The sequence below is a fragment of the Dromiciops gliroides genome, chromosome 3 (genome assembly GCF_019393635.1).
Source record: "Dromiciops gliroides isolate mDroGli1 chromosome 3, mDroGli1.pri, whole genome shotgun sequence".
Taxonomy (NCBI): domain Eukaryota; kingdom Metazoa; phylum Chordata; class Mammalia; order Microbiotheria; family Microbiotheriidae; genus Dromiciops; species Dromiciops gliroides.
In genome coordinates, this window is record NC_057863.1 from 669,975,554 (window position 1) to 670,000,028 (window position 24,475).

At 43.2% G+C, this 24,475-nt stretch overlaps 1 protein-coding gene across 4 annotated transcripts in view; it reads right to left on the bottom strand.

Annotated features, from left to right (window-relative positions):
- LOC122746405 (zinc finger protein 69 homolog B-like) overlaps positions 1–18,888 on the bottom strand; it is a 42,770-nt gene extending 23,882 nt beyond the window's left edge. Inside the window, exons 1-5 of one of the 4 annotated variants that reach the window (XM_043991981.1) lie at positions 18,005–18,888; positions 17,596–17,716; positions 16,441–16,567; positions 15,970–16,065; positions 8,404–8,470 (exon numbers count right to left, since the gene is read on the bottom strand). In XM_043991981.1, the coding sequence (XP_043847916.1) occupies positions 8,404–8,470; positions 15,970–16,065; positions 16,441–16,567; positions 17,596–17,716; positions 18,005–18,093 (500 nt within the window). In that variant the 5' untranslated portion in view covers positions 18,094–18,888. Of the gene's footprint in view, positions 1–5,454; positions 8,471–15,969; positions 16,066–16,440; positions 16,568–17,595; positions 17,717–18,004 lie in introns of those variants that run through there. The other 3 variants (XM_043991980.1, XM_043991983.1, XM_043991982.1) reach the window with 3 other exon arrangements.
- Between the last annotated feature and the right edge of the window lie 5,587 nt (positions 18,889–24,475).

The window sequence follows — 24,475 nt, forward strand, 5'->3', positions numbered from 1 at the left end:
CTTTCTTTCAGTCAGTTCATATGCCACCTTCTACATGTGACCTTTTCTGATTTCCCATAATTTAAAGCTAATGCTTTAATAGCTGCACCAAAACTTTTGAGACCTATGTGTGTGTGTATACTCACAATTATTTTAAATGAAATATTTTTTTACATATCCTCTATTAATTTTGTTAGTAATATACTGAAAGGCTGGTGATTCTGTGGGTTTATTTTATATCTTACTACTACACTGAAGTTATTCAATTAATTTTATGGGGATCATTGTTAACTTACCTCTGTCTCTACTTTCCCCTCAATTTCTTTTTCTTGCTGTATAGCTATAATTAGCATTTCTAGAATATTACATAGTAATTGTGACAATGGACATCAATCTGTTTTTACTCATTACTGGAAAGACCTCCAGTGTTCTTTCATTAAAAAATGTTAGTTCTTGGTTTTAGATTCTGTCTACCATAGTATGGAAAGAGCTATTAACTGCTGTGCTTAAAATTTTTTTTTACACAAAAAATGAGTGTAGTCAAATAAGTCAAAGGCTTTTCTGCATCTATTGATATAATCTTGTCATTTTCATTATTTTTAATGTTTCTCCTATTTATCTCTTCCTGGTTGGGGTATAAGGAACATTTTGTTTCATAAAAGTTCAATAGGATACCTTTATTCTCTATTTTTTCAATTAATTTAGGTAATATTCTGGGTAAATTTGTTCTTTGACTATCTGACAGAATTCTCTTGTAAGTTCTAAACTGGGGCCTGGGGTTTTTCTTTGGGAAAAAATTTTGATCATTTTAAATGGTTTCTTGCCGTTTGCTCCTGAGAATATGCTGTTTAAGTTTCTCTCTTCTTGTTCTGTAAATCTAGGGGGATTTTATTTACAAATATTCCTATAGTTCATTTATATTCATTCCTCTTAATCTCTTGTGACTTCTTCTCCTTTTTCATATTTGATTTTCCAATCTTTTTTTTTTTAAAAACTATTAATGGTTTGTCTATTTATTATTCTTTTCTTTAAAACTTCAGCTCCTGGTTTATCAAATCAGTATTTCTTTGTTGTTTTCAAGTTTTCTCCTTTGATTTTCTGGCTCTATTATTGTGTTCATTTGTTGCCTTTCTAGTTTTACTTGTATGAGCAATTCATTCATCTGTTCTTTTTGTTGATGAAGGTTTTAGAGATATACATTTTTCCCTAAGGAATGTTTTGCTGCATACCCAAAGTTTTGGAATATTGTCTGTTATGATTTTGATAAGGTTATTATTCTTATGATTTGTTTCTAACCTACTTTTTCTTTAGGATTTTAATTAGTCTCTTCTAAAGTGTGAATCATAGGGGGCAGCTAGATGGCACAGTGGAATAAAGCACCAGCCTTGGATTCGGAGGACCTGGGTTCAAATCTGGTCTCAAACACTTGACACTTACTAGCTGTGTGACTCTGGGCAAGTCACTTAACCCTCATTGCTCCTCCCCCCCCCAAAAAAGTGTGAATCATTTCTTCAAATTCCCTTTATTATATGATTTTTATTATGTTGTGGTCGGTTAGTGATATTTATTATTTCTGCTTTTCTGTACTATTTTAGTGCCCATTACATGATGAGTTTTTATATGAGGTGCTAATACAAAGCTAAGAAACATGTGTTTGTCATGTCAAACTTTCCTAAAATTCTTAATTCCTCAATTTTCTTGTTTATCTTAGATTTCTCTAGGTTTGAAATGGGCACATTAAAGTCTCTCAACAACTAGTGTTTTACTTTCTCCCAGTTTAATTAGCTTTTCCTTTATGTACTCAGATACTGTTGCCTTTAAACATAATGCAGTTTCCCCTGCTTGTCTTTTTTTTTTCTTTTGCAGGGCAATGAGGGTTAAGTGACCTGCCCAGGGTTACACAGCTAGTAAGTATCAAGTGTCTGAGGCTGGGTTTGAACTCAGGTACTCCTGAATCCAAGGCCAGTGCTTTATCCACTCTGCGCCACCTAGCTGCCCACTGCTTGTTTCTTTTTTAACCATATCTACTTTTACTCCTGCCTTGACTGAAATCATGATTGTCACTTCTACTTTCAAAATTTACCTGAGGAATTCTACTCACCTCTTTATTTTTACTGTCAATATGTTTTAAGCATCTTTTTTTTAATTTTATTTCTGTTGTTTTTTTTTTTTTGCAGGGCAATGGGGGTTAAGTGACTTGCCCAGGGCCACACGGCTAGTAATGTCAAGGGTCTGAGGCCGGATTTGAACTCAGGTACTCCTGAATCCAGGGCCGGTGCTTTATCCACTGCGCCACCTAACTGCCCCCTTAAGCATCTTTCTTGCAAACATATTTTTGAATTCTACTAATCTCTTTTTTATTTTCCATGTTATAGATGAGTTTATTATATTTGTGGTTATGATGTTTAGGAGTGGTTTACCCTCCTTGAAGGAAGAGACTGATTTTTGTCTTTTACCCCCAGTCACTAGCGCCATGGTCAGCACACAGTATACATTAAACACCTGTTGATCATATTCTATTATAAACGTTCTCTTTTCTCCCAGGGAAAGTGGGGAATAGCCATTTGTGGGCAGGTGTTGGGGGAAATTAGGGGGGAGAATGAGATCAGCAAGACTATCTAGAATCTCAGTGATCTCAATCTCTGCACTCTTCCTCACCCAGCCCAGACCACTGAATTTTTTTCTTTCTCCTTTTTAATCTCCCCACTTTCTAATCAGCTTGCTTTTGCTTGTGATTTCCATCTCCAACTCTACTGTCTCCTTAATAATCCCCTCCCTCCATTTTTTTCTCCTCTGTAGTTCCTTCTTCATGTTATTGTAATTCTAGAGTTTACTTTTTGAATATTTGGACTTTATTCCACCCTCTTACTATATGCCTTTAATGTATCCCAGTTTATAAAAATAATAATTTCCTCAGCCTTCTTCCTTGTTTTTCCCCTAATGGATTCCTTTTCATTTCATTTCTTTCTTTCTTAAAATAAGCCAGAAAACACATACCTAGGATCTGATCTTTCCCATCTCTGACCAGTACCAAGCCCTACCTATTCACAATAATCTCTCTCACCATCTGTCCCTGACTTCTACCACCCTGCCATATGCCCTCAGTAGCAGCTGTCTGGACTATTATAACAGACACATCTAGGCTCTGAGTTTGTCTTTTTTAGCTTCTCTTGGTTCCTGTGTTGCATTTTGATGAGTTTATTCAGAAAGATTTCCTTAACAGAAATAACAGGAAGGTCATCTGTTGAGAACATATTCATAAAACACACTGCAAACCTTAAAGCATTATGTCATGCAAACTACTATCATTAATTTGAGCATTTATAAGCACCTACATGGCAGATATTGTGCTAGGTCCTAGGGAGACAAAATGAAACAGTCCTATTCCCTCAAGAAGCTTATACTTCACCAACAGAGAGAAGTTATATTCAGAATAAACACAAATGAAGATAATGTAGTTTGGCAAGAGAAGGTCCAACATAAAACAGGGGCCTTGAGCTCGAGTCTGCACAGAATGAATTCTATGGGTTGGAGGTGAGAAAGTATACTGCAAAGCAAGGCTGAGAACCAGTGAGTGCAAAAAGAGGCTAGCAAAGAGGGACCCCATCTGGTTGGATTCACAGGGTTTGCAACACAGAAGATGCCTTTCTTCTTTACCTCCACTTCCTGGCTTCCTTCAAATCTTACATTCTGTCAGAGGCCTTTCCCAGTTCCTTTTGGGTACTACCTGGGCTTTTCTCTAAGACTGACTCCTCTATAAGGCTGGTGCACAGTACAGGAAACTTGTGTGATGATGTCAACTGTGATAGACTTGACTCTTTTTAGCAGTTGCAATGACCAAAGACAATTCCACAAGAACTCAGGATGGAAAATGTTTCTCCACATCCAGAAAAAAGGAAAACTGTGGATTCTGAATGCAGATTGAACCATACTATTATTTCTTCTTTTTTTTGGTGTGGCCAATGAGGGTTAAGTGACTTGTCCCAGGGTCACACAGCGTAGTAAAAAAGGTGGGTTTTTGGGGGGGGTCAAGTTCCTGGATGCCAGATTTGAACTCAGGTCCTCCTGAAATTCAGGGCTGTAGTGCTTTATGCAACTGTGCCACTTAGCTGCCCTACCAGAAATTATGTTTAAATGTGATTGTACATATATAACCTATAGCAGAATTGCCTTGGCTGTCCTGGTGAGCAGGGGGGAGGGAAGGGAGGGAGGGAGAAAAATATGGAACCTAAAAATCTTATGAAAACAATGTTGAAAACTATTTCTACATGTAACTAGAAAATAATAAAATATTTTTATGATTTAAAAAAAAGAATTTGATCCTATGTAGTTTTTACTTTCAAGTCAAAGATCTTGTTTTTCAAGTAATATTGTGTTTAAAATGTTCAAATAAAGTGTTCTATCAAAAAAACAAACTGTGGATTCTGAATGCAGATTGAGCCAGTTGCTTCTACTTTTGCTTTTATTTTGTTTTATTCTCTTTTGAGTTTTTCCCCGTTTGTTCTGATTCTTCTTTCACAACATGACTAATGCAGAAATATGTTTAATGTGCCTGCACATATATAACATATAGCAGATTGCTTGCTGTCTTGGGGAGGGGGGAGGGGACGGGAAAGACGAATGAGAGAAAGAAATCTTATGAAAACAAATGTTGAAAACTACCTTACTTGTAACTGGAAAATAATCAAATATTTTATGATTAAAAAAATCAAGTGAGGAAAAGCAAAAACAAGACTGCCTCCAATTTAGTCCATCTATATCTTATACATGTGTGTTGTTCACCCTGTTGTCACCCCGTTAGAATGGGAGCTCCTCAAGGGCAGGGACTGGGTTTTTTGCCTTTCTTTGTATCCCCCAGCACCTAGCACAGTGCCTGGCACATAATAAGCACTTACTAAATGCTTATTGACTTGACACAGAATATGAGGAGAATATGTGAAGCTGGAAAGGTAATTGGGAACAGGCCAAAGGAAACCAGAGGAGTTTTAAACGATGCTAGAGACAGTAGGAGCATTTGGGTATTACCACTGTTACCTGAGTCATGGCTTTTCAGAGGTTCCTTGTTTTTGGCTTCTGACATGTGTGAGAAAATAATAGGGATCTGGGCACTTCCAGGGGCCCCAAACCACACCTACCTGAAAGCCTTGTTCCCCACAGAGGACCTGTTCTCTGGGCTCTGACATCATCAGCAGACTGTACCGAAATTGCCCTCAAATCCAGTAAAACCAATAGATTTGAGTGATGCTAGCCAATGAGCTTTGAACAATGTTTTATGGGCAGGCCTCTGCTCCTGCCCTCAGTGAGCTTGCAGACACTTGCTCTCTTGGCGCAGGAATGGGTGAGTGCAGACGTGCAGCCGAAGCCCTCTCCTCTAGGCTTTCCTATCTTTCAGAGCCATGTGCGCTCTCCTTTACTAATATTTAATTACTTTAAAATAATGCTTAATGCCCCCACCACTGGTTGCAAGTAGCTTCTAATTTCTAAGTAACAAATATATGATTAAACCTAGCTAATTTTCCCCTACACTTGGGACAGTAATAGACGGCACATTAAATTTTACACATCACACATGGAAACCATGCCTAGGGTTTTCCATGAGCCCTAGCTTGAAAAGGATACCACCCACCACTCTGGACATGGAAAAGGAATAAGGAGACCATGGGCCATTCATCAAGGCAGCATGAATCCTAGGTTCTAATCAGGGACTGGTGGGGGAACATGCTATTTAAGGAGACAGGAAAATAAATCAGCAAAGAATCAAAGAAAGCAAATACAGATGAAAGAGGAAAAATCAACATTGTGTAGTAGAAAGGTTGCTGGGCTTTGAAGTCAGGACCTTGGGTCTTAAGTCACATAAGGAATCTCAATAATTACTGCCTCAAAAGCAAGTGACCCTCTCAGTTTCCTGGTCTCTAAAATGGGACAACTATTACTTGTTCAGTCTACTTCAAAGAATTGTTAAAGGGGAGGGAGGATAGTATTCTGAAAACCTTAAAGGTATCATTTAAATTCACATTGTTTATTACTAACCCCAAGAATGTGGCATTTTGGAATACTGGAGGGCACTGAAGGAAAGGGTGGGTGAATTACATCAAATACTACAAAGAAGAACAAGGGTGTACTACAAAAAGCCATTGTACTTAGCAAGTAGGAAGTCACTAGTGTCTTCTGAGGGTAGGTTGAGATAGAAACCAGATTGCAGATGATGGGTAGTGAGATAATGATGGCCCAAGAGTAGCTGTATATACCTATATAGCTGTATGTTACTTAAACCCAGTCACACTTCTCTCCATCTATAAAAGGGATAACGACTGCCATAATTTCTCATGATTTTTGTAGGCTCTAGTAAGATGTTAATGTTGTTATAAACTTTCAAAGAGCTATGAAAATGCCATTTGTTATTAATGGAAATGAGAATAATTTTCAAGAGGTGTGGCAAGAAAAAAAGAAATGGGTTGGTGACTGGATTGGGTAGTGATTTTTTTCATTTTGGGAAATTGAGAAACTTGAACACAAAGCTCAGAGAGAGCCACTGGGAGAGGTTTAAGATGCAAAGAAAAAGAGGGATGACTGTCAAATTAATGTCCTGAACTAAAAGGAACTGGTAGCATAAAGGCCATAGGCAAAGAATCAGCTTTTGGAAAGAAGAAGGAGGAGTTTCTACTTGCCTGGGTGACAGGATGGAGAAGTAGTTCAGAATTCTGGGCATTTGTGAGGAGTGGAGTAAATATAGGAAATTCCTTTCATACTTCTACAACTTTCTCAGTAATTTAAGAGTATATAATAATATCTGCTATAAAGTGTGAGACAAGACAAGGAAGTGGCTTGGGACTTCAGGAGAGTGAAAAAGTTTAGAACAGTCACAGAAACCAGCATGGATCACTTATAATGTATAGGGTTTTGATTTAGTTTGAATTATCTAGTTTTCAGTAGTTGTTTGCTCTGTCTGAAACCCTTCTCACATTAATCATACTCACAAGGACTTAACTTAATAAGGCTTCTCTCCATTATGTATTTTGTGGTGTTGAGTAAGTAGCTTCTCTGTGCGGAAGGATTCTCACACATGTTATATTTGGGAGTTTCTCTCCAGTATGAATTTTTTGATGTCGAGTAAGCTGTGCGCTCAGCAGAAAGGCTTTCCCACATTCATTACATTCCTAAGGTTTCTCTCCAGTATGAATTACCTTGTGTTGAGTAAGTTGTGAGCTCCTGCGGAAGGTTTTCCCACATACCTTACATTCATAAGGTTCTCTCCAGTATGAATTCTATGGTGTTGTATTAGGTCCAGTGCTTCTGTGGAAGGCCTTGCCACATTCATTACATTCAAAAGGTTTCCAACCAGTATGAATTCTCTGATGTTGTGTAAGTCCTGTGCTTCTGTGGAAGCCTTCCCACATTGATTACATTCAAAAGGTTTCTCTCCTGTATGAATTACTTTATGTCGAATAAGTTGTGAAGTCTGATGGAAAGCCTTCCCACACTCACTACATTCATATGGTTTCTCTTCAGTATGAATTATCTGATGTTGTGTAAGTTGTGACCCTGCGGCAGAAGGCCTTCCCACATTCACTACATTCATAAAGTTTCTCTCCACTATGAATTATCTGATGTTGATTAAAGTTGTGAGCTCAGCAGAAGGTCTTCCCACTTCATTGCATTCATAAGGTTTCTCGCCTGTATGAATTTTTCTGATGTTGTGTAAGTCCTGTGCTTCGGTGAAAGGCCTTCCCACATTCTTTACATTCATAGGGCTTCTCTCCAGTGTGAATTCTCTGATGTACAGTAAGTTGTATCCTCTGGCGAAAGCCTTCCCACATTCATTACATTCAAAAGGTTTTTCTCCACTGTGTATTCTCTGGTGTTGAATAAGCCGTGAACACCAAAGGAAGGACTTCCCACATTCAATACATTCATACAAGTTTCTCTCCAGCATGAATCTCTGATGTACATAAGTTGTGAACTCCGGCTGAAGGTCTTCCCACATTCAATACATTCAAATGGATTCTCTCCTTTATGAACTGCTTGATGCTGAAGTAAGTTCTGTGAACTGGCTGAAGGTTTTCCCCACATACATGACATCCATAAAATTTCTCTCCACTATGAATCCTCTGATGTTCAGTGAGTCTTCTACTTGAGCAAAGGGCCTTCTCACATTTATTATATTCAGAGGTTTCTCTCCAGTATGTGTTCGCTGATGTTTAGCAAAATGAGAACTCCATTGGAAGCCCTTGCCACATTCATTACATTCATAAGGTTTCTTCACAATGTGAATTTTCTGACACTTAGTAAGGTCTGAATTATAATTGATGGATTTCCCCATTCATTAGATGTAGAAAATATCTTCTTTGAACTGATTTGATTATGTTTTCTGAGGTCTAGTCTTAGTCATGTTTTCTCTTCGTTCGTGTGGCCTGCCTCTCTAACCTGGCTTTACATTCCCAGGCTTCTAGGTCTGGAGTTGACTCCTTTGTGTCAAACCTATTCTTCCAACCTGAAAGAAAATGTTTTAAAGATGTAAATATCCCATCTCCCTGCTGAATGCACAGTCTTATTTTCTGTCTCCTCCCTTAAGAAAAAACAATCGTCAGACTTTACAGGAAGAACAAATAACAAGAAAACATGATTTCTTAATTATTATTATCACTACAGTCAATACCCCAAATTATATCCAGACACCACCTTGTACTTGTACTCTCATTCCTCTATGTAGATGCTTAGAAGAAGCTTTCTCCTTCAAACTCACTATTCCCTCAGTGATGCTATTTTCCAAAAGAGGAAACCGAAGTTCACCTGGATTTAGGGATTCATTCTAGGCTGATACTGCTAATGTCAAAGCTAGAGTGTGAATCAAGTCTTTTGACTCATTTATAGTGCCCTTTTTACTAGCCTCTCTACAAACAGGAGCATAATAATTTTAAACCTTTTAAAGGCTGTACCAAAACAAATGGATGCAAACTATGAGGAGTATGCTTTCAGCTCAACTAAAGAAGGAATATTATGACAAGCAGAGCTAAATCAAATGGGTTACTTAACAGAATGTTAGGGATATAACAGATCTTGGAACTCACTTAGTCCTGGTCCTTCCTTTCAGAGATGAAGAAACTGAGACCACAAAGATAAATAACTTCCATGGAGTCACAGCTGATTACTAGAGGGGCTGAACTCCAATGGGTCATAGAGACAGAACTAGGGAATCATAGAGTGGAAAGGAATCTCAGAGCCACTGAGTCCAACTACTCACTATAAAGGAAGATCCTTCCTACAATTCACCAAACAAGCAGCCACCCAGCCTTGAACGGAAGCTCCTTGAAGACAAGAGCTATTTCACTTTTGTCTTTGTATCCCCAGGGCCAAAGGCACTTGTTCCAGAGACAAGCCCTAACAAGCCTAAAGGTGTATCTTGGATATTGGAGGGGAAGTGGGAAAGCTGGGACGCTAATCCACTGTTGGTGGGAGTTGTGAAAAGATCCAACTATCTGGAGAACAATTTGGAACTATGCCCAAAAGGCTATAGAACTATGCATACCCTTGATCCAGCAATACCACTGCTAGGTTTATATCCCAAAGACATTCCCCAAAAGAGAAAAAAAGACCTATTTGTACAAAAATATTTACAGCGGCTCTTTCTGTGGTGGCTAAGAACCGTAAATCAAAAGAAAGATCCATCAATTGGGGAAATGGCTAAACAAGCTGTGGTATTTGATGGTGATGAAGTATTATGGTGCTGTAAGAAATGACAAGCAGGATGATTTCACAAAAGCCTGAAAGACATGTATGCAATAATGTATAATAAAGTAAGCAGAACCAAGACGAATGTTTTGCACAGAGACAGCAATATTGTTGGATGAAGAACTGTGAATGACTTGAGTATTCTCAACATATAATGATACAAGACAATCCCAAAGGACTACTGATGAATCACACTATCCACCTCCAAAGAAAGAAGTGATATTGATGGAACAGACTGAAGCATGCTATTTTTCACTTTCTTTCGTTTTTTTTCTCTTTTAATCAAGTTTTCTTGTACAAAATGACAAATACAAGTAATGTTTTACATAATCATACATGTATAACCCATATCTAATTGCTTGCTGCCTCAGAGCGGGGAGAGGAAGGAGATAGTAAGGATAAAACATTGGAACCAAAAACTATAAATAAAAATGTTTATTACATTTTTTAAAAAGAAAGATAATTGGGGCGGCTAGGAGGCACAGTGGATAAAGCACCGGCCCTGGATTTCAGGAGTACCTGAGTTCAAATCCGGCCTCAGACACTTGACACTTACTATCTGTGTGACCCTGGGCAAGTCACTTAACCCCCATTGCCCCGCAAAAAACAAAAACAAAAACAAAAAACAAACAAACAAACAAAAAGAAAGATAATTTAAGAAGCATTAGAATCCCTGAAATCATGATTAATCAAAAAGCCTGGACACTATATTTCAAGAAATCATAAACTAAAATTGCCCAGATATATTAGAAACAGAGAAGGGCAAAGTGACAAGGGAAAGAACCCACTTTTCACATCCTGAAAGATGCACAAGCAAAAGATCCTACATAAAGTAAACTTCCAGAAAGAAGCAGTTCTAGTTCCAAGGGTCCACAGCTAGGGTCACATAAGACTTGGCAGCATCCACTATAAACAAAAGGAAAACATGAAATACTATATTGCAAAGACAAGAGATAGGCTAATGACCAAGAATAATTTATCCTGCAAAGCTGAGTATAATGCTATGGCAGGGAGCGGGGAAGGGGAATGGTTCTTTAATGGAATAAAGGACTTTCAACCATTTCTGATGAAGAGCCCACTGTTGGGTGGAACTCTGAAAGACCAACACAAGAGTCAAGAGAAAGCTGCGGTTTTGGTGAGGATCAAATGAGAAAATATTTGCAAACATGTTTGGCAGACTGCCTGGCATATAGGATACACCCATATAAATGCTTTTTCTCTTTCCTTCCCTAGAAGGCAAATTTATTTGAGAAATTTCAAGGTTCTATATAGTGCTGTGGTACTAACATTCTAATCAGGGAGGAACAAGCGTCCTTCAAATTAGACCAAAAAAAAGCCCAAAGAATAGACTGGCTCTGTTCTAAGGGTTTTAAAGTAGGGAAAGAGAAAGCAAGGCAAAATGAATGTCATGGTGTAGAAAGGAGGAGAAAGGGGTTGTGGATAATAACATGGTTGACATGCTGCAGTAGAAGAAGGTGCAGGTCATATGAAGCTTGCGTAGACGTCAACATGTCTACTGAAATCCCCAACTAACTCTAAAGCAGGGGTTGGATGAGAGAGTAAGACTATGAGCCACGTACCTGAACTAATTTGATTTTTTTGTTTGTGGGCAATGAGGGTTAAGTGACTCACCCAGGGTCACACAGCTAGTAAGTGTCAAGTGTCTGAGGCCGGATTTGAACTCAGGTCCTCCTGACTCCAGGGCGGTGCTTTATCCACTGCGCCCCCTAGCTGCCCCTGAACTCTGAAAACAAAAAGAAGGTGACTGGGGCAGAGGTGGGGTGGGGCAGCCTGCCATCAGGATTTGGATAGAATGATACATCCGGATGGAATGATCTAGAAAGATGAGAGACTGTTGAGGAATTGCAGAAGATGGTGGGTTAGGAGCAGCCTACTCCCACTCATGGTACCATGACTGGAGGGCATGAGTGAAGGGGTCCGAAGAAGGATATAAAAGTAAGATACAATGGATCAAAATTCTACAGAAGTCAGCCCAGAAGGAATGGGAAACTCTTAACAATGAAATTCTGAGGTCATAAAGAGAAAAGTAGATAACTCTCTTTACTTCCAGCATCTAAGTATTTGCATGAATAAAATCCAGGAACTAAAATTAAGGAGAGAAGTAGGAAAATAAATAGAACCCCACCCCACCATGACAAAGCCCCTCTCCCAATAGGCATGTGATCAAAAAGAATGAAGAGTCTTCCCAGAATGACAAACTGTACTTGACCAGAGGCTTCAAATCACTAATAGAGAAATAAAAATTAATACAACTCTGAGCTTTTACCTCAATTCTGCAAATTGATCAAGCAAAGACAGAACAGTCACTGTTGGAGCATCCGTGGGAAGATAGGAACAGTGAGGGGATACACTTGCCGATGAAGCTATGAATTGGTTCATTTGTTTTGGATTTCAATTTAAAATTATGCCAAAAAAGCAACAAAGCACAGATACCCAAAGGCCCAGCAATCTCCCTCAGCAGTGCACCACTAGCAAGTCACATGGAAACAAAGGTCGACAGAGATCAAAACATTCACAGCCACATTATCTTTGGCAGCAAAGAAATGGAAATGAGTGGTGCCCACTCGTCCCCTGGAGACAAACTGAAAAAACCAAGATAAATGAATGGAAACTAACTGCTGTTAGAAATGAGGAAAAGAGGGGTGGCTAGGTGGCGCAGTGGATAAAGCACCGGCCCTGGATTCAGGAGTTCCTGAGTTCAAATCCGGCCTCAGACACTTGACACTTACTAGCTGTGTGACCCTGGGCAAGTCACTTAACCCCATTGCCCCGTAAAAAAAAAAAATGAGGAAAAGAAGAGACCTAGAGAAGCGTGGGAAGATCTTCATGAACTGATGCAGACGGCAACAAGCAGAACCAAGAGAATAACAAGCACAATGACTCCAACAGTGTAAATGAAAAGGCGAGGATGATGCTAGAGGACACACAATTAAATCCTTCTTCTCCCTCACAGTAGAGCAAAGGAAGACAACAAGGCCCATGCCTGTAGACCCTGCCAGGTGCGGCTATTATAAAGGACATAGCATAAAGGGCTTGTTTTCCCTGGTCATGAAGGAGGGTTTGATCTGGAATGTAGAAAATAGAAGTGACTGTGATGCAAAGACATAAGCAAGGATCAAAACTTGGTTTTCAGATGACACCTTGATGCCACAGAGGGAAGCCATTCCAACGAGGGGGAGCAATGGGGTGTCTGAAGAAAGGGATGAGGCTGCACGAGCACCCTTGGGTGGATACCAAGGTCGCAGCAAGCCCAATGTGGCACAGTCCTGCGAAAGAAGCATCTGGAGGGCAAAGAACCACAGGAAAACAGAGTTTGCTTGATCCTTCGCTACACCGAGAGAAGGAAGGGACCAAAGAGGGGATGGGATGACCATCTGTGGGCAGGACAAAGGCAGAGAAGGCAGAGCACCTCGAATGTGCTTTTCCTTCTGTCTTTAGACACGTTTTCTCTACCAAGGAGAATGATCTTTGGTCTGGACCAGAGAGAACATAAATGAATGCCCGATAATTGATTCCAAAGATAAGCATTTAAAGCTGCCCTTGGTGGATTCATCCTCTGGCCTGGAAAAACGACATCCTCGGGTCCTAGAAGAAATGGTGGGCGGGACTGTTGAATCACCATGAGTGATAACTAAAAGTTTGTGGTCAAAGGGGAACAGAATCCCAGAACTAGAGAAGGACAGACTTTGTTCAGATTTTCCCAAAGTAAGAGAACAGCTGTGAACTACAGGCTAGTGTAGGCCTTAAAATTAGCCTCAGGCTTCACCAGTGGAGCCGCCCCCTCACCCTCTGTTTCAGCTGGGGGTGGGGGGGCCTCTGAGCCGGGCTGGGCAGCTCGGATGAAAACACCCGCCAGTTGTGGCAACCCTGAGGCCCATGTGCACAGCGGGGGAGGCCCACGGGAGGCCTGAGGGACTCCGGAGCTTGCTTTGCCCAGCCCCCCGCTCCCAGCCCACGCAGCACGGGCTCTGTGGCGGCCCTGGGGAGGCCTGTGGTTTCACTTGAGAGAGGAGGTTAATAAAAAGAGAGGCAGGAGATGTGAAAGGGGGGGCTTCCAGTGAGAGGAAGTACAGAGGACGCTAGAGACGCTAGGAGGAGTAATGGGGGGATGCTAGAAGAGAGGGGGCTTTCAATCAGAAGCGCAGCATGGGACAGCGAGAGAGAGAGCAAGTAGGGAGGATGCTAGAAGAGGGGTGAGGACAGTGAAAGTGGAGGAGAGCTAGCAAGAAGGTAGAGTAAGGCAGCCTGGCAGCCCCTCTCACAGGTGAGAGATGCGGCTTGGGTAATAAGCTCAACAGCAGGAGAGAAAGTTTAAAAGCAGATGGGTCCTATTTACTTTTATTATCCTACTTCTCTTGTTATCCTTCTCTTTAACGGTTATTCATATAAATAAACCCTGCTTTGATATTTTAAAAAACGGTGTTTGCTTATCAGTCTGAGAGGCAGTGGGGAAGAGGCAGGCCCCTGCAGACTGGCTTAGGCAGCTAATAGCTAGTTATAGCTTTACCAGCTAAAAAGCAGTCAGATAGACAGCCAAAAGTCCACAGATTAGGCCCCCCAGGTTACTTTAAATAATTTTACACTAGTAAGCTTAGACTTCAATTTCTTGGAAAATTCTGTGACTGCAAGAAGAGGGAAGGACTTTGAGAAGGAAAAAGGCTGTTTGTCAACAAGCAAATAGAGATTCCAGGGACACAGTGGAAGAGGAAATCAGACGGAGAGGGACCTAGGGATGGCAGGACTGAAATTGGATGAAGACAAAAGCAAATTCAGGAATGGTCAAAAATCAAGGGAGGGGGGCAGCTAGATGGCGCAGTGTTAAAGCACAGCCCTGGATTCAGGAGTACCTGAGTTCAAATCCGGCCTCAGATGCTTGACACTTACTAGCTGTGTGACCCTGGGCAAAGTCACTTTACCCCCATTGCCTGCAAAAAAACCCAAAACAAAACAAAAAAAAACCCCAAAATAAAAGTCAAGGGAGGGGCAGCTAGGTGGCACAGTGGATAGAGCACTGGCCCTAGATTCAGGAGAACCTGAGTTCAAATCTGGCCTCAGACACTTGACACTTACTAGCTGTGTGACCCTGGGCAAGTCACTTAACCCTCATTGCCCAGCAAAAAAAAAAAAAGTCAAGGGAGTTTTCCCTTAGTTCAGCCTCAGACTCCAAACAAATCTCTGGGAAGCAGAAGGAAAGGTTTGCTAGGCATAGAACATGAGACAGTCATTCCCTCCTTGGCCAACAACAGGAGCTCCACCCCAGGCCTCAGTTAAGATGCTGATCCAATTTGAGGGGTAAAGGCAGGGTCTGAGGTTCTAGATCTGGACTGGTCCAGAATGGAGAGTCAGGAGCTTATGGGGCAATAGATTTCCTCATCCTTCCTGGCTCCCAGGCCTGATGCTGACTGAATCATCACCCTATTAGGAGGATAATGGAGGGGGCCAGACAGTCTAATGATAAAAGGCCAGGAGTGACTATCAGACGTCAAGAGGGCATGGCTGAAGCCCTCCACTCTCCTTCTCACTCTCTAGGCTCCAGCCAAACAAGTCTACTGTGTGCCTGTGCACAGGATATCTCTAAGCTGAAATGTTCTTCCTCCTTATCACTGCCCCATAGTTCCCTGCAAAGTTTAGCTAGGGGCCCCATCACACATGAGGCTTTTCCTGACCTCCCCAGTTCTTAATGCCCTCTCTCCTCACTGAGATTCCTTTGTATTTTTATTTTATTTATTTATTTATTTATTTTGGGTGAGGCAATTGGGGTTAAGTGACTTGCCCAGGGTCACACAGCTAGTAAGTGTTAAGTGTCTGAGGCCAGATTTGAACTCGGGTCCTCCTGACTCCAGGGCTGGTGCTCTATCCACTGCGCCACCTAGCTGCCCCTCATGTGTATTTTTAAAAGCTACTTATCTGTTAAGTATCATGTCCCAATCCCTCCTCTCTACCGGGAGGGCCAAGTGCCAGACATGTGGTAGGTACTTAGTTGAATTCAATCTGTCCCCTTCAGGTACATATTTCCACTAAGGACTGAAGGGAATATGAGGAGAGAGATGCCCAAGTACTTATATGTTGAGATGCACATGAGCTTTTATGAAGCAGCTATTACTATCTGGGCCACAGCCTCAGCCCTTCTTCCAAGGTCTAAGGATCTTTGACAAAGAGCTGCCTGCTAGCATTTGTGAAGCACTTTCCCAGTGACCAGAGATTTGACATTGCCTCGTCTCCCTCGTTTTGTATACTCACTTCCGTGGCTGCTTCCTGAGTCTTCTCTCTCTGCCATCCAAAGTGCTTCCCCTTGGTCCACCTGGTCATGGACACCTGGCTTGGACACTGCCAGTCCTGCTCATTGGAGATGAGAAAATGCTAGGGACAAAGAACCTACTCACAATTCGATCCTGGCCCCTGTCTCTTCAGGGAAAAGTGGGCACGCTATCTGTGGAGGATGTTCTTTGAAGTGTTTCTATGAAGTCTGAAGGTGACAGAGAAACTGTGGCTTCAGGATCAGAAAGATGAGGAGTTGTGTGATCCCTTCTCGGCTAAGATGGGACTCTTGGTGTACAAGCAAGGCTCTTTCCCCTGGCTCCAAAAGGATCAGTCATCTCTGCTAAGTGATAACCCTACTGCCCCCCTGAAACACCAAGAGCATTTACTTAGAAAGGAAACCAAGACCTTCCCCTGGGCAGCCTCTGGGTCCAAAGAGAAAGTCGTCCTTACCAAGGCAGACCAGGTTCCTGTAGTTCTCCAGCATCACATCCTTGTACAACTCCTTCTGAGAAGGTGCCAAGCATCCCCATTCTTCCCAGGTGAAGTCCACAGCAACATCCTGGAACGTCACTGACTCCTAAAACACCAAAAATGCTTGTGCTAGCTCTGGAACCATCTCCTATGTTCCTGGAAGGGCATGAATGGTTCCTGGGGATCCTCCAAGTTGGAGATTTATTGATCCCAGTAGGCGGTTAAGCGGTGGCTCTGGCCTAGGATTCACCTTGTTCAGTCGTTTCAGTCACATCCAACTCTCCAGGCCCCTTTGTGGTGTCCCCCTGATTCAGCCCTGAGCCACTTCGCTGCCCATCACAGCTTCTGAGTTCAAATTTGGCCTCAGACGTTTATGAGCTGTGTGACACTGAGTAAGTCACTTAACCCCAGCTGCCTCAGTTTCCTCATTTGTCAAATGAACTGGAGAAGGGGATGGCGAACGGCTCCAGTGTCTTTGCCAAAAACCTTCATGAAGAGTCAGGGCTGAAACGACTGAACATCAATCACCCGTCATGGTCGTCATTATCATCTACCCACTCTCGCCTTGATGGAGCCCGTATATGTTGCTTCTATTGGGTTTGAACACAGTTGTTTGGCTCCTTCCCCCATTAGACTGTGAGCTCACTGAGAGCAAGCCAAGGCCCAGCCTCCTAGACTAGCTCAGTGCCTGGAGGAAAGCAGAGGAGCAGGGAGACCGCCCCGGATCCAGCCCCTGGCTCTTCGGCCCCGCCCCTGACCCACGTGACCCTTCTCTTGGGCCTCGGGCCCCGCCCCCTAGCTCCCGGCCCTCGGGCCCACGTGACCCGGTCCCCGGCCCTCCAGCCCCGCCCCCTGGGCCCCCGGGCTCACCGGCCTGGGCGCAGGGGCCATGTCAGCCCCGCTCATCCCCCTCGCTCGCTCCCTTGGCGCCTCTGACCCGAGGTTCACCCGGGAGGGCCTGGGGCGGGACCGTTACTCTGCACGGATTGGTTCCACCTGCACCCCTCCCCCCGGGGCCGACCTATGAGAGCGTCCGTTCGTGAAAGGGACGGTGCGAGTTGTGAAGTGCGCACGCGCGACTCTCTCCGGGCCAGCTACCCCTCAGCCTCGGACAAGGCTTTGGACTGAACAGACCTGGAGCGCAGGCGCGAGAAGGCGAAGCCGCACCGAAACGACCCTCTCTGCTCCCCATCCAGAGGAGTCGCGTGGCCTTCTGGGAAACGGAGTCCACCAGACTTGGACAGGCTCCATTACCCTGGAGCACAAGCGCGGGAGTGACATACCCAGGGATGCCCCCCCCCCGCGCCCCCGCCCCCAACAGAGGCGCCCGCGTGGCCTGTTGGGAAATAGAGTCCACAGGACTCCGCCAGCCCCAGGCGACCTCCGAGTCTCCGCCCCTTGAAGCACCTCGGCCCCCGCGCCCCCGCCGCTCTCAGCCCGAGCACGGCCTCCTGACGTCCCTGTCCGGCACTTGCAGCGGCTGTCCCCGGGCCCGGCGGCTCTCCCTCCCTCCCGGCCTCCTTCCAGCCCACCTCCTACTGACCACAATCCAGAGGCTTTCGTGCACCCAGAGGACAGCCGTGGGCTTGTCATCGCTCTGTCCCCACTGGGAGCGCCGCACATGCCGGGCATGGGTGCGCGACCCCGAGACCTCGGGAGCGCCGCCCCCCCATCACAGGCAGAGGAGAACAGCAGATGGTGGGGGGGTCACAGTGGAGGAGCGTCGTGTCCAGGGAATCGGCTCAGACGGGCTTTACCTGGAAAAGATGGAGGAGGGGACCTTCCTAGGGGCACAAGACAGAGCAGACCACCCCCCCAACCCCAGTCCCTGAGCTCTGGAGCCGGGGCAGGGACTGGGGTTGGCCAGGCCATCCCCCATCGGCCCCAAACCACCGCGCCCATGGGCACCAGTGCAAGGCAACTCGCAGCGGCTCCCAGCCCAGTCTCCCAATCATGGGGCCCCACGATTGCAAAGAGCGAGCGAGCCTCCCTCGGCTCCAAGCCTCCCATCTCCTTCCTGCACCTGTGCTCGGAGGGCAGAGGAGTGGCATCCCCCACTTTGCGGACATTCTCACACCTGCTCACGTCTTTGCCATCCCAGTGACGCTGAAGTCTTGAAGATCATCACCCAAACCCTTACTGCCCTTACTTAGCACACTTAGTACCACCCAATTCCTCATCGCCAGTCCCTTCATCGTCCCATCCCAAAGTCTGGTCCTAACTCCACCCAGCCCTTGCACGGTGCTCTGTGGAATGCCTGTTCCAGAGGCAACAGGCTTCCCTCCATCTGAAATCCATTCTTTTCCCCCTCCTTCCATCTACTAGCTCCTAGTGAAGCCTGACTTTCCCCTGAAGACACAGGCTCCTTGGCCACCGTCTCCAGAACACCTTCCCTCATTCTCCTTACTCCCCATTGTCCCATTCTCGTTCTCCCCTTCTTCTGCGTCCTGCAGTAATTTTCTCTTCCTCTGAGGTCCATGATGTTCCATCTACACCAAATAAAAATCTTGTTGTCTTCACACCCTCAGGTCACTACCCCTTCCACCTCCTGGCTTACATTTTTCTCTCCTCCCCAACTACTGTCCTATATCAGGGGACTAACATTCATAGTGTTTTCTCCCTCTAATACCCATAAACCACTCAGTTTCTTAACCCACCCACTTCCCATGAGCTACTCCTCCAACCACTTCAGCTACACACAATGATGGTCACACCCTTGATCTTGCCATCACCCACAAATGTTCCACCTTCAAGTTCAAGAGTCGCGAAATTCCCTTATCCAACCACTATCAATTGGCTTTTCAACTGTTTGCATTCCCTACATAACCCTACTCTTTTTGTTACTACTTTATTTTTCCCAATTACATATTAAAACAATTTTTAACATTTAAGTTTTGCGTTCCAAATTCTATCCTTCATTCCCTCCCTCCCTTCACCCCTCCCTGAGGTGGCAAGCAATTAGATATAGGTTATACATGTATGATTATGTAAAACAATACCATATTTGTCATGTTACACGAGAAAGCTTTATTTTAAAAAATGAAAGAAAGTGGAAAATAGCCTGCTTCAGTCTGTGTTCCATCAATATCAGTTCTTCTTTGGAGGTGGATAATGTGTTTCATCAATAGTCCTTTGGATTGTCTTGTTGAGAATAATTTAGTCTTTCACAGTGCTTCATCAAACAATATGCTGCCAAGATGGCGGAGGAAAGGCAGTAAGTGCTCAGAGCTCCTGACACAATCACTCCCCAAAACTCCAAATAATGCCATAAGACAATTCCCGAGCAGAGCAGAACCCACAGAAGGATAGGCTGAGACCATTTTCTAACCAAAGATGCTTAGAAGTTCGGCAGGAGGAGTGGTCATGTACCACATTGGAGTAGAGCTCACTCTTGTGGTCAGGCTGACACCATTCAATCCCAGGCAGGCACACCAGAGAAATATACCCCCCAGCCTCTGAATTGGCTGCTAGCACCAGGCGTCTTCTGGAATTAAGCTCACGGTCTGGTGAGAGGGCTGAGCAGTTGGCCAGGAGGAGGACTACAGGGTCTCTGCTGGAGCTGAGGTGAATTTGGTAGTTCTACCCCAGCTCCTGGAGCCAGGAAGCAATCTTGAGTGGGCAGCCCAGGTGGGGGAGGGGTGCAGCTCACCAAGAACTTTTCAACCCGAGGAAAAACAATTTTTTTTTCTTGGTTGAAAAGCAAGTTGGCTTGGGTTTATTTACACACCAGAGCACAGACCAGGCAAGTGAAGAACTGCCACTCCTTAAATCGTACCACCTTGACCCCCTGAAGTTTGGGACAGTGCAGCCTGAAAGCAGTGCCCCACTTTAAGAAGAAGTTAAAGTCAAGTAATGGGCAGCAAGATGAGAAGACAGAGAAAGATGTGAACCATAGAAAGTTTCTTTAGGGACAAGGAAGATCGAGTGAACCCTCAGAAGAGGATGGCAATGTCAGGGCTCCTATATCCAAAGCTTCCAAGAAAAATATGAATTGGTCTCAGGCCATAGAGGCACTCAAAAAAGGACTTTGAAGATGAAGTAAGAGAGATAGAGGGAAAAAATGGAAAGAGAAATGAGAGTGATGCAGGAAAGTCATGAGAAAAAAGTCAACAGCTTGAAAAGACAAATAGAAAAGCTCTCTGAAGAAAATAATTGCCTCAGAATTAAGATTGAACTAATGGAAGCTAGTGACTTTATGAGAAAGCAAGACACAATAAAGCAAATCCAAATAAATTTTTAAATAGAGGGCAATGTGAAATATCTTCTTGGAAAAACAGCTGACCTGGAAAATAGATCCAGGAGAGATAATTTGAAAATTATTGGACTACCTGAAAACCATTATCAAAAAAAGAGCTTAGACAGCAACTTCCAAGAGATTGTCAGGGAAAACTGCCCTAGTATTATGGAACCAAAAGGTAAAATAGAAATTGAAAGAATCCACCAATCACCTCCTGAAAGAGATCCCAAAAGGAAAACTTCCAGGAATATTATAGCCAAATTCTAGAGCTCCCAGGTGAAGGAGAAAATATTTCAAGCAGCCAGAAAGAAACAATTCAAGTATTGTGGAGCCACAGTCAGGATAACACAAGATCTAGCAGCTTCTTCATTAAAGATCAGAGAGCATGGAATATAATATTCCAGAGGGCACAGGAATTGGGATTACAACCAAGAATCTTCTACCCAGCAAACCTGAGTATAATCTTTCAGGTGAAAAAATGGACTTCAATGAAAAAAAGGACTTTCAGGTATTTGTGATGAAAAGACCTGAACTGAGTAGAAAATTTGACTTTCAAATACAAGACCCTAGAGAAGCATAAAAAGGTAAACAAGAAAAAGAAATCATAAGGGATGTTAAAAGGTTAAACTGTTTACATTCCGACATGGAAGATGAGATGTCTTAACTCATAAGAACTTTCTCAGTATTATGGAAGATGATAGAAATAAATTTAGACAGAGGGCACAGGTGGGAATTGATTATGAAGGGATGATATCTGTAAAGCATTTATTTTTTGTTTATCATTCTTCTTGTGGGGTGATCAGGGTCGGGTGGCATACCTGGGGATGAGCAGTGAATGAGTGTCTTGAGTCTGAGGCCAGATTTGGGGTCAGGTCCTCCTAGATCCAGGGTGGGTGCTTTGTCCACTGTGTCACCTAGTTGCCCCATGATGATATCGTTAGGTAAAATTGAGGGGGGGATAGGATTGCACTGGGGGAGGGAGAAGGGGAGAGTTAGAATGGGATGAAATCTCACATGAAAGAAGCAGGAAAGGGCTTATGGAGTAGGGACAGAGATGGAGAAGGAGTGGGGCAGTGATTGAACCTTATACCCATCAGAATTGGCTCAAAGACCTTACTCTCATCAGAGCTGGCTCAAGAAGGGAATAACATACACACTCTATTGGGTGGAGTAATCTATCTAACCCTGCAGAAAAGTAGGAGGGGAAGGGGATAAGGAGGAAATAGTAAAAGAAGGGAGGGCAGAGTGGGGGAGGAGCAGTCAGAAGCAAAACACTTTTGAGGAGGGATAGGATAAAAGAGGATAGAAAATAGAATAAATATCATGGGGAGAGAACAGGATTGAGGAAACAGTTAATAGTAGTAACTGTGAAAAAAATTTAGATGCAGAGGCAAGAGTAACGTAAGATGATGATGGTGATTGATTTATTGATGATGATTGGAGGATAAGGAGGATTGATTGAAAAGTATTGATGAGGACTGATTGAAGATGATGATTAATTGAGGATCCTGATGAGTATTGATGGATGGTGATTGATTAATGATAATGATGACAAAACATATGGTCCTTACTTTGCTGGGCTGTTGTGAAGAAAATTCTTTGTAAGGTATAAGGTACTATATAAATGTTATCTATTGTTGTCGTTGCAATAATCAGCCCATGGGTTTATTGTAAGGAAATCAATCTTTAAAGTACTATATAAATGTAGTGGACTATAAAAAAAATTGATGAGCAGGAGGCTATCAGAAAGACCTGTAAGGACCTGCATGAGCAAAGTGAAATGTCCTGTATATAAAATAACAGCAATATTGTGAGATGATCTGCTGTGAATGACTTGGTTATTTTCAGCAATGCAATGATCCAAGACAACTCTGAAGGTCTTATGAAAAATGCAATCCATCTACAGAGAGAGAACTGATAGTATCTGAATACAGATTGAAGCATATTTTTTTTGTTAGTTCCTTTATTTGAAGTTTTGTTTTTGTCTGTTTTCTTTCACAACCTGGCTAATGTGGAAATGTTTTGCATAACTGCTCTTGTATAGCTTATATTGAATTGCTTGAGTTCTTCGGGTGGGAAGGAAGAGAATTTGGAACACACAGGTTATTTTTTTTTAATGACGTCAACGGGGGTAGCTAGGTGGCTCAGTGGATAGAGCACCAGCCCTGGAGTCAGGAGTACCTGAGTTCAAATCTGGCCTCAGACACTTAACACTTACTAGCTGAGTGACCCTGGGCAAGTCACTTAACCCCAATTGCCTCACTAAAAAAACAAAAACAAACAAAATTGACATAAAAATTTGTATTTTTTTTTTTGCAGGGAAATGAGGGTTAAGTGACTTGCCCAGGGTCACACAGCTACTAACTTTCAAGTGTCTGGGGCTGGATTTGAACTCAGGTCCTCCTGAATCCAGGGCCAGTGCTTTATCCACTGCACCACCTAGCTGCCCCCTCCTCCATTTGGATTTCATGTTAGTGCTGGGCTCTGCACACTTCCTGGCTTGAGCATCCACCCGCTCTCATCCTGCTCCTGCTTTCACAGCTCTGGCTGGGTACTTGCATGCTTCCAGTGCTCCCTGAATGATGTGATCTGGGACAAAATCTGCTCTCTGCCCTCTTAGTCTGACCTCTACAAGTTCCTGACTCAGGCTTGGGTCTATCCACTGGTTCTCGGTTTGGAGTTTCAGCAGACTTCTCATGGACTCTATCACTATCAGCCAGCTGCAAGGCTCTGCATATTCCGAGTGGCTGAACTACCAGCTCCCCTTTTGTCTAGGACTCATCCCTTGGTTATTCCTCTGCCTCCTCAGTACATGGCACACAGTAAGCACTTGATAAATGTTTATTGACTGACTGACTGCAGGTTTCCACCCTGGACTGGAACTTCAAACCAACTGCACAATGGTCCTGGGATAGACTACAAACTACTGTTTGTTTTCTTGCTCAGTTCAGAGCTAGGGCCTAGTAACAACTGTTGCTCTATGTGCACATGCCCCTAATCTCTTAATCCTCAATTCACCTGCTGGCTAGTAGGTGACAGAGCTGCCACGCAGTGTTCATTATTTCACCCTGTGATAGTCCAAAGGACTTTTTCCTGCTCTAGGCTTTAGGTTTTTCATGCCCTGGTGCCCAGCCCCAACTTTCTTTCATTCTTTGGGTACTGTAAGGCTCCACATGTGCTCTGCTCCTGGTCAGATACCATCCACAGTGCCCTCAGTTGCTCTGAACTACAAAAATTACCCACTGTGACTTTCTTGGTTTTCCTTGTCAGAATTTAGTCTATTATGCTTCCTAGATCTTCATGGGGGGAGCTTGGATGTACTTCTTGCTGTACCACCATCCTGACTTCACTTCCCAGAATTCCTTTATATAACCAACAAAACATAGCAGGAATAACTAGAAAGTGAAATTCAAGTCACAATGACTATAGAAACTATAAAATACTTGGAGCTGTATCTTCCAAGAGTCAATCAGATATTAATCTAACACTTTTGCAGAAATAGACATACCTAAATAAGTGGGGAAACATTCATTGCTTATGGGTAGATCAAGCCCCTATAATAAAAATGACAACACCACCTAAGTTAATTCATTTATTCAGAGCTATCCAATCACCCCCAAAAGGATATTTCATAAAGAAGAAGAATAACAAAATGTACATAGAGAAAAAGTCAAGAATCTCAAGGATAATCATGAAAAAATGGAAAGGATTTGCACTAGGAAAAATTCCTCATTTAAAAGATTTGACATAAGTTAAGAACCAGAAGGGTTAATCAGT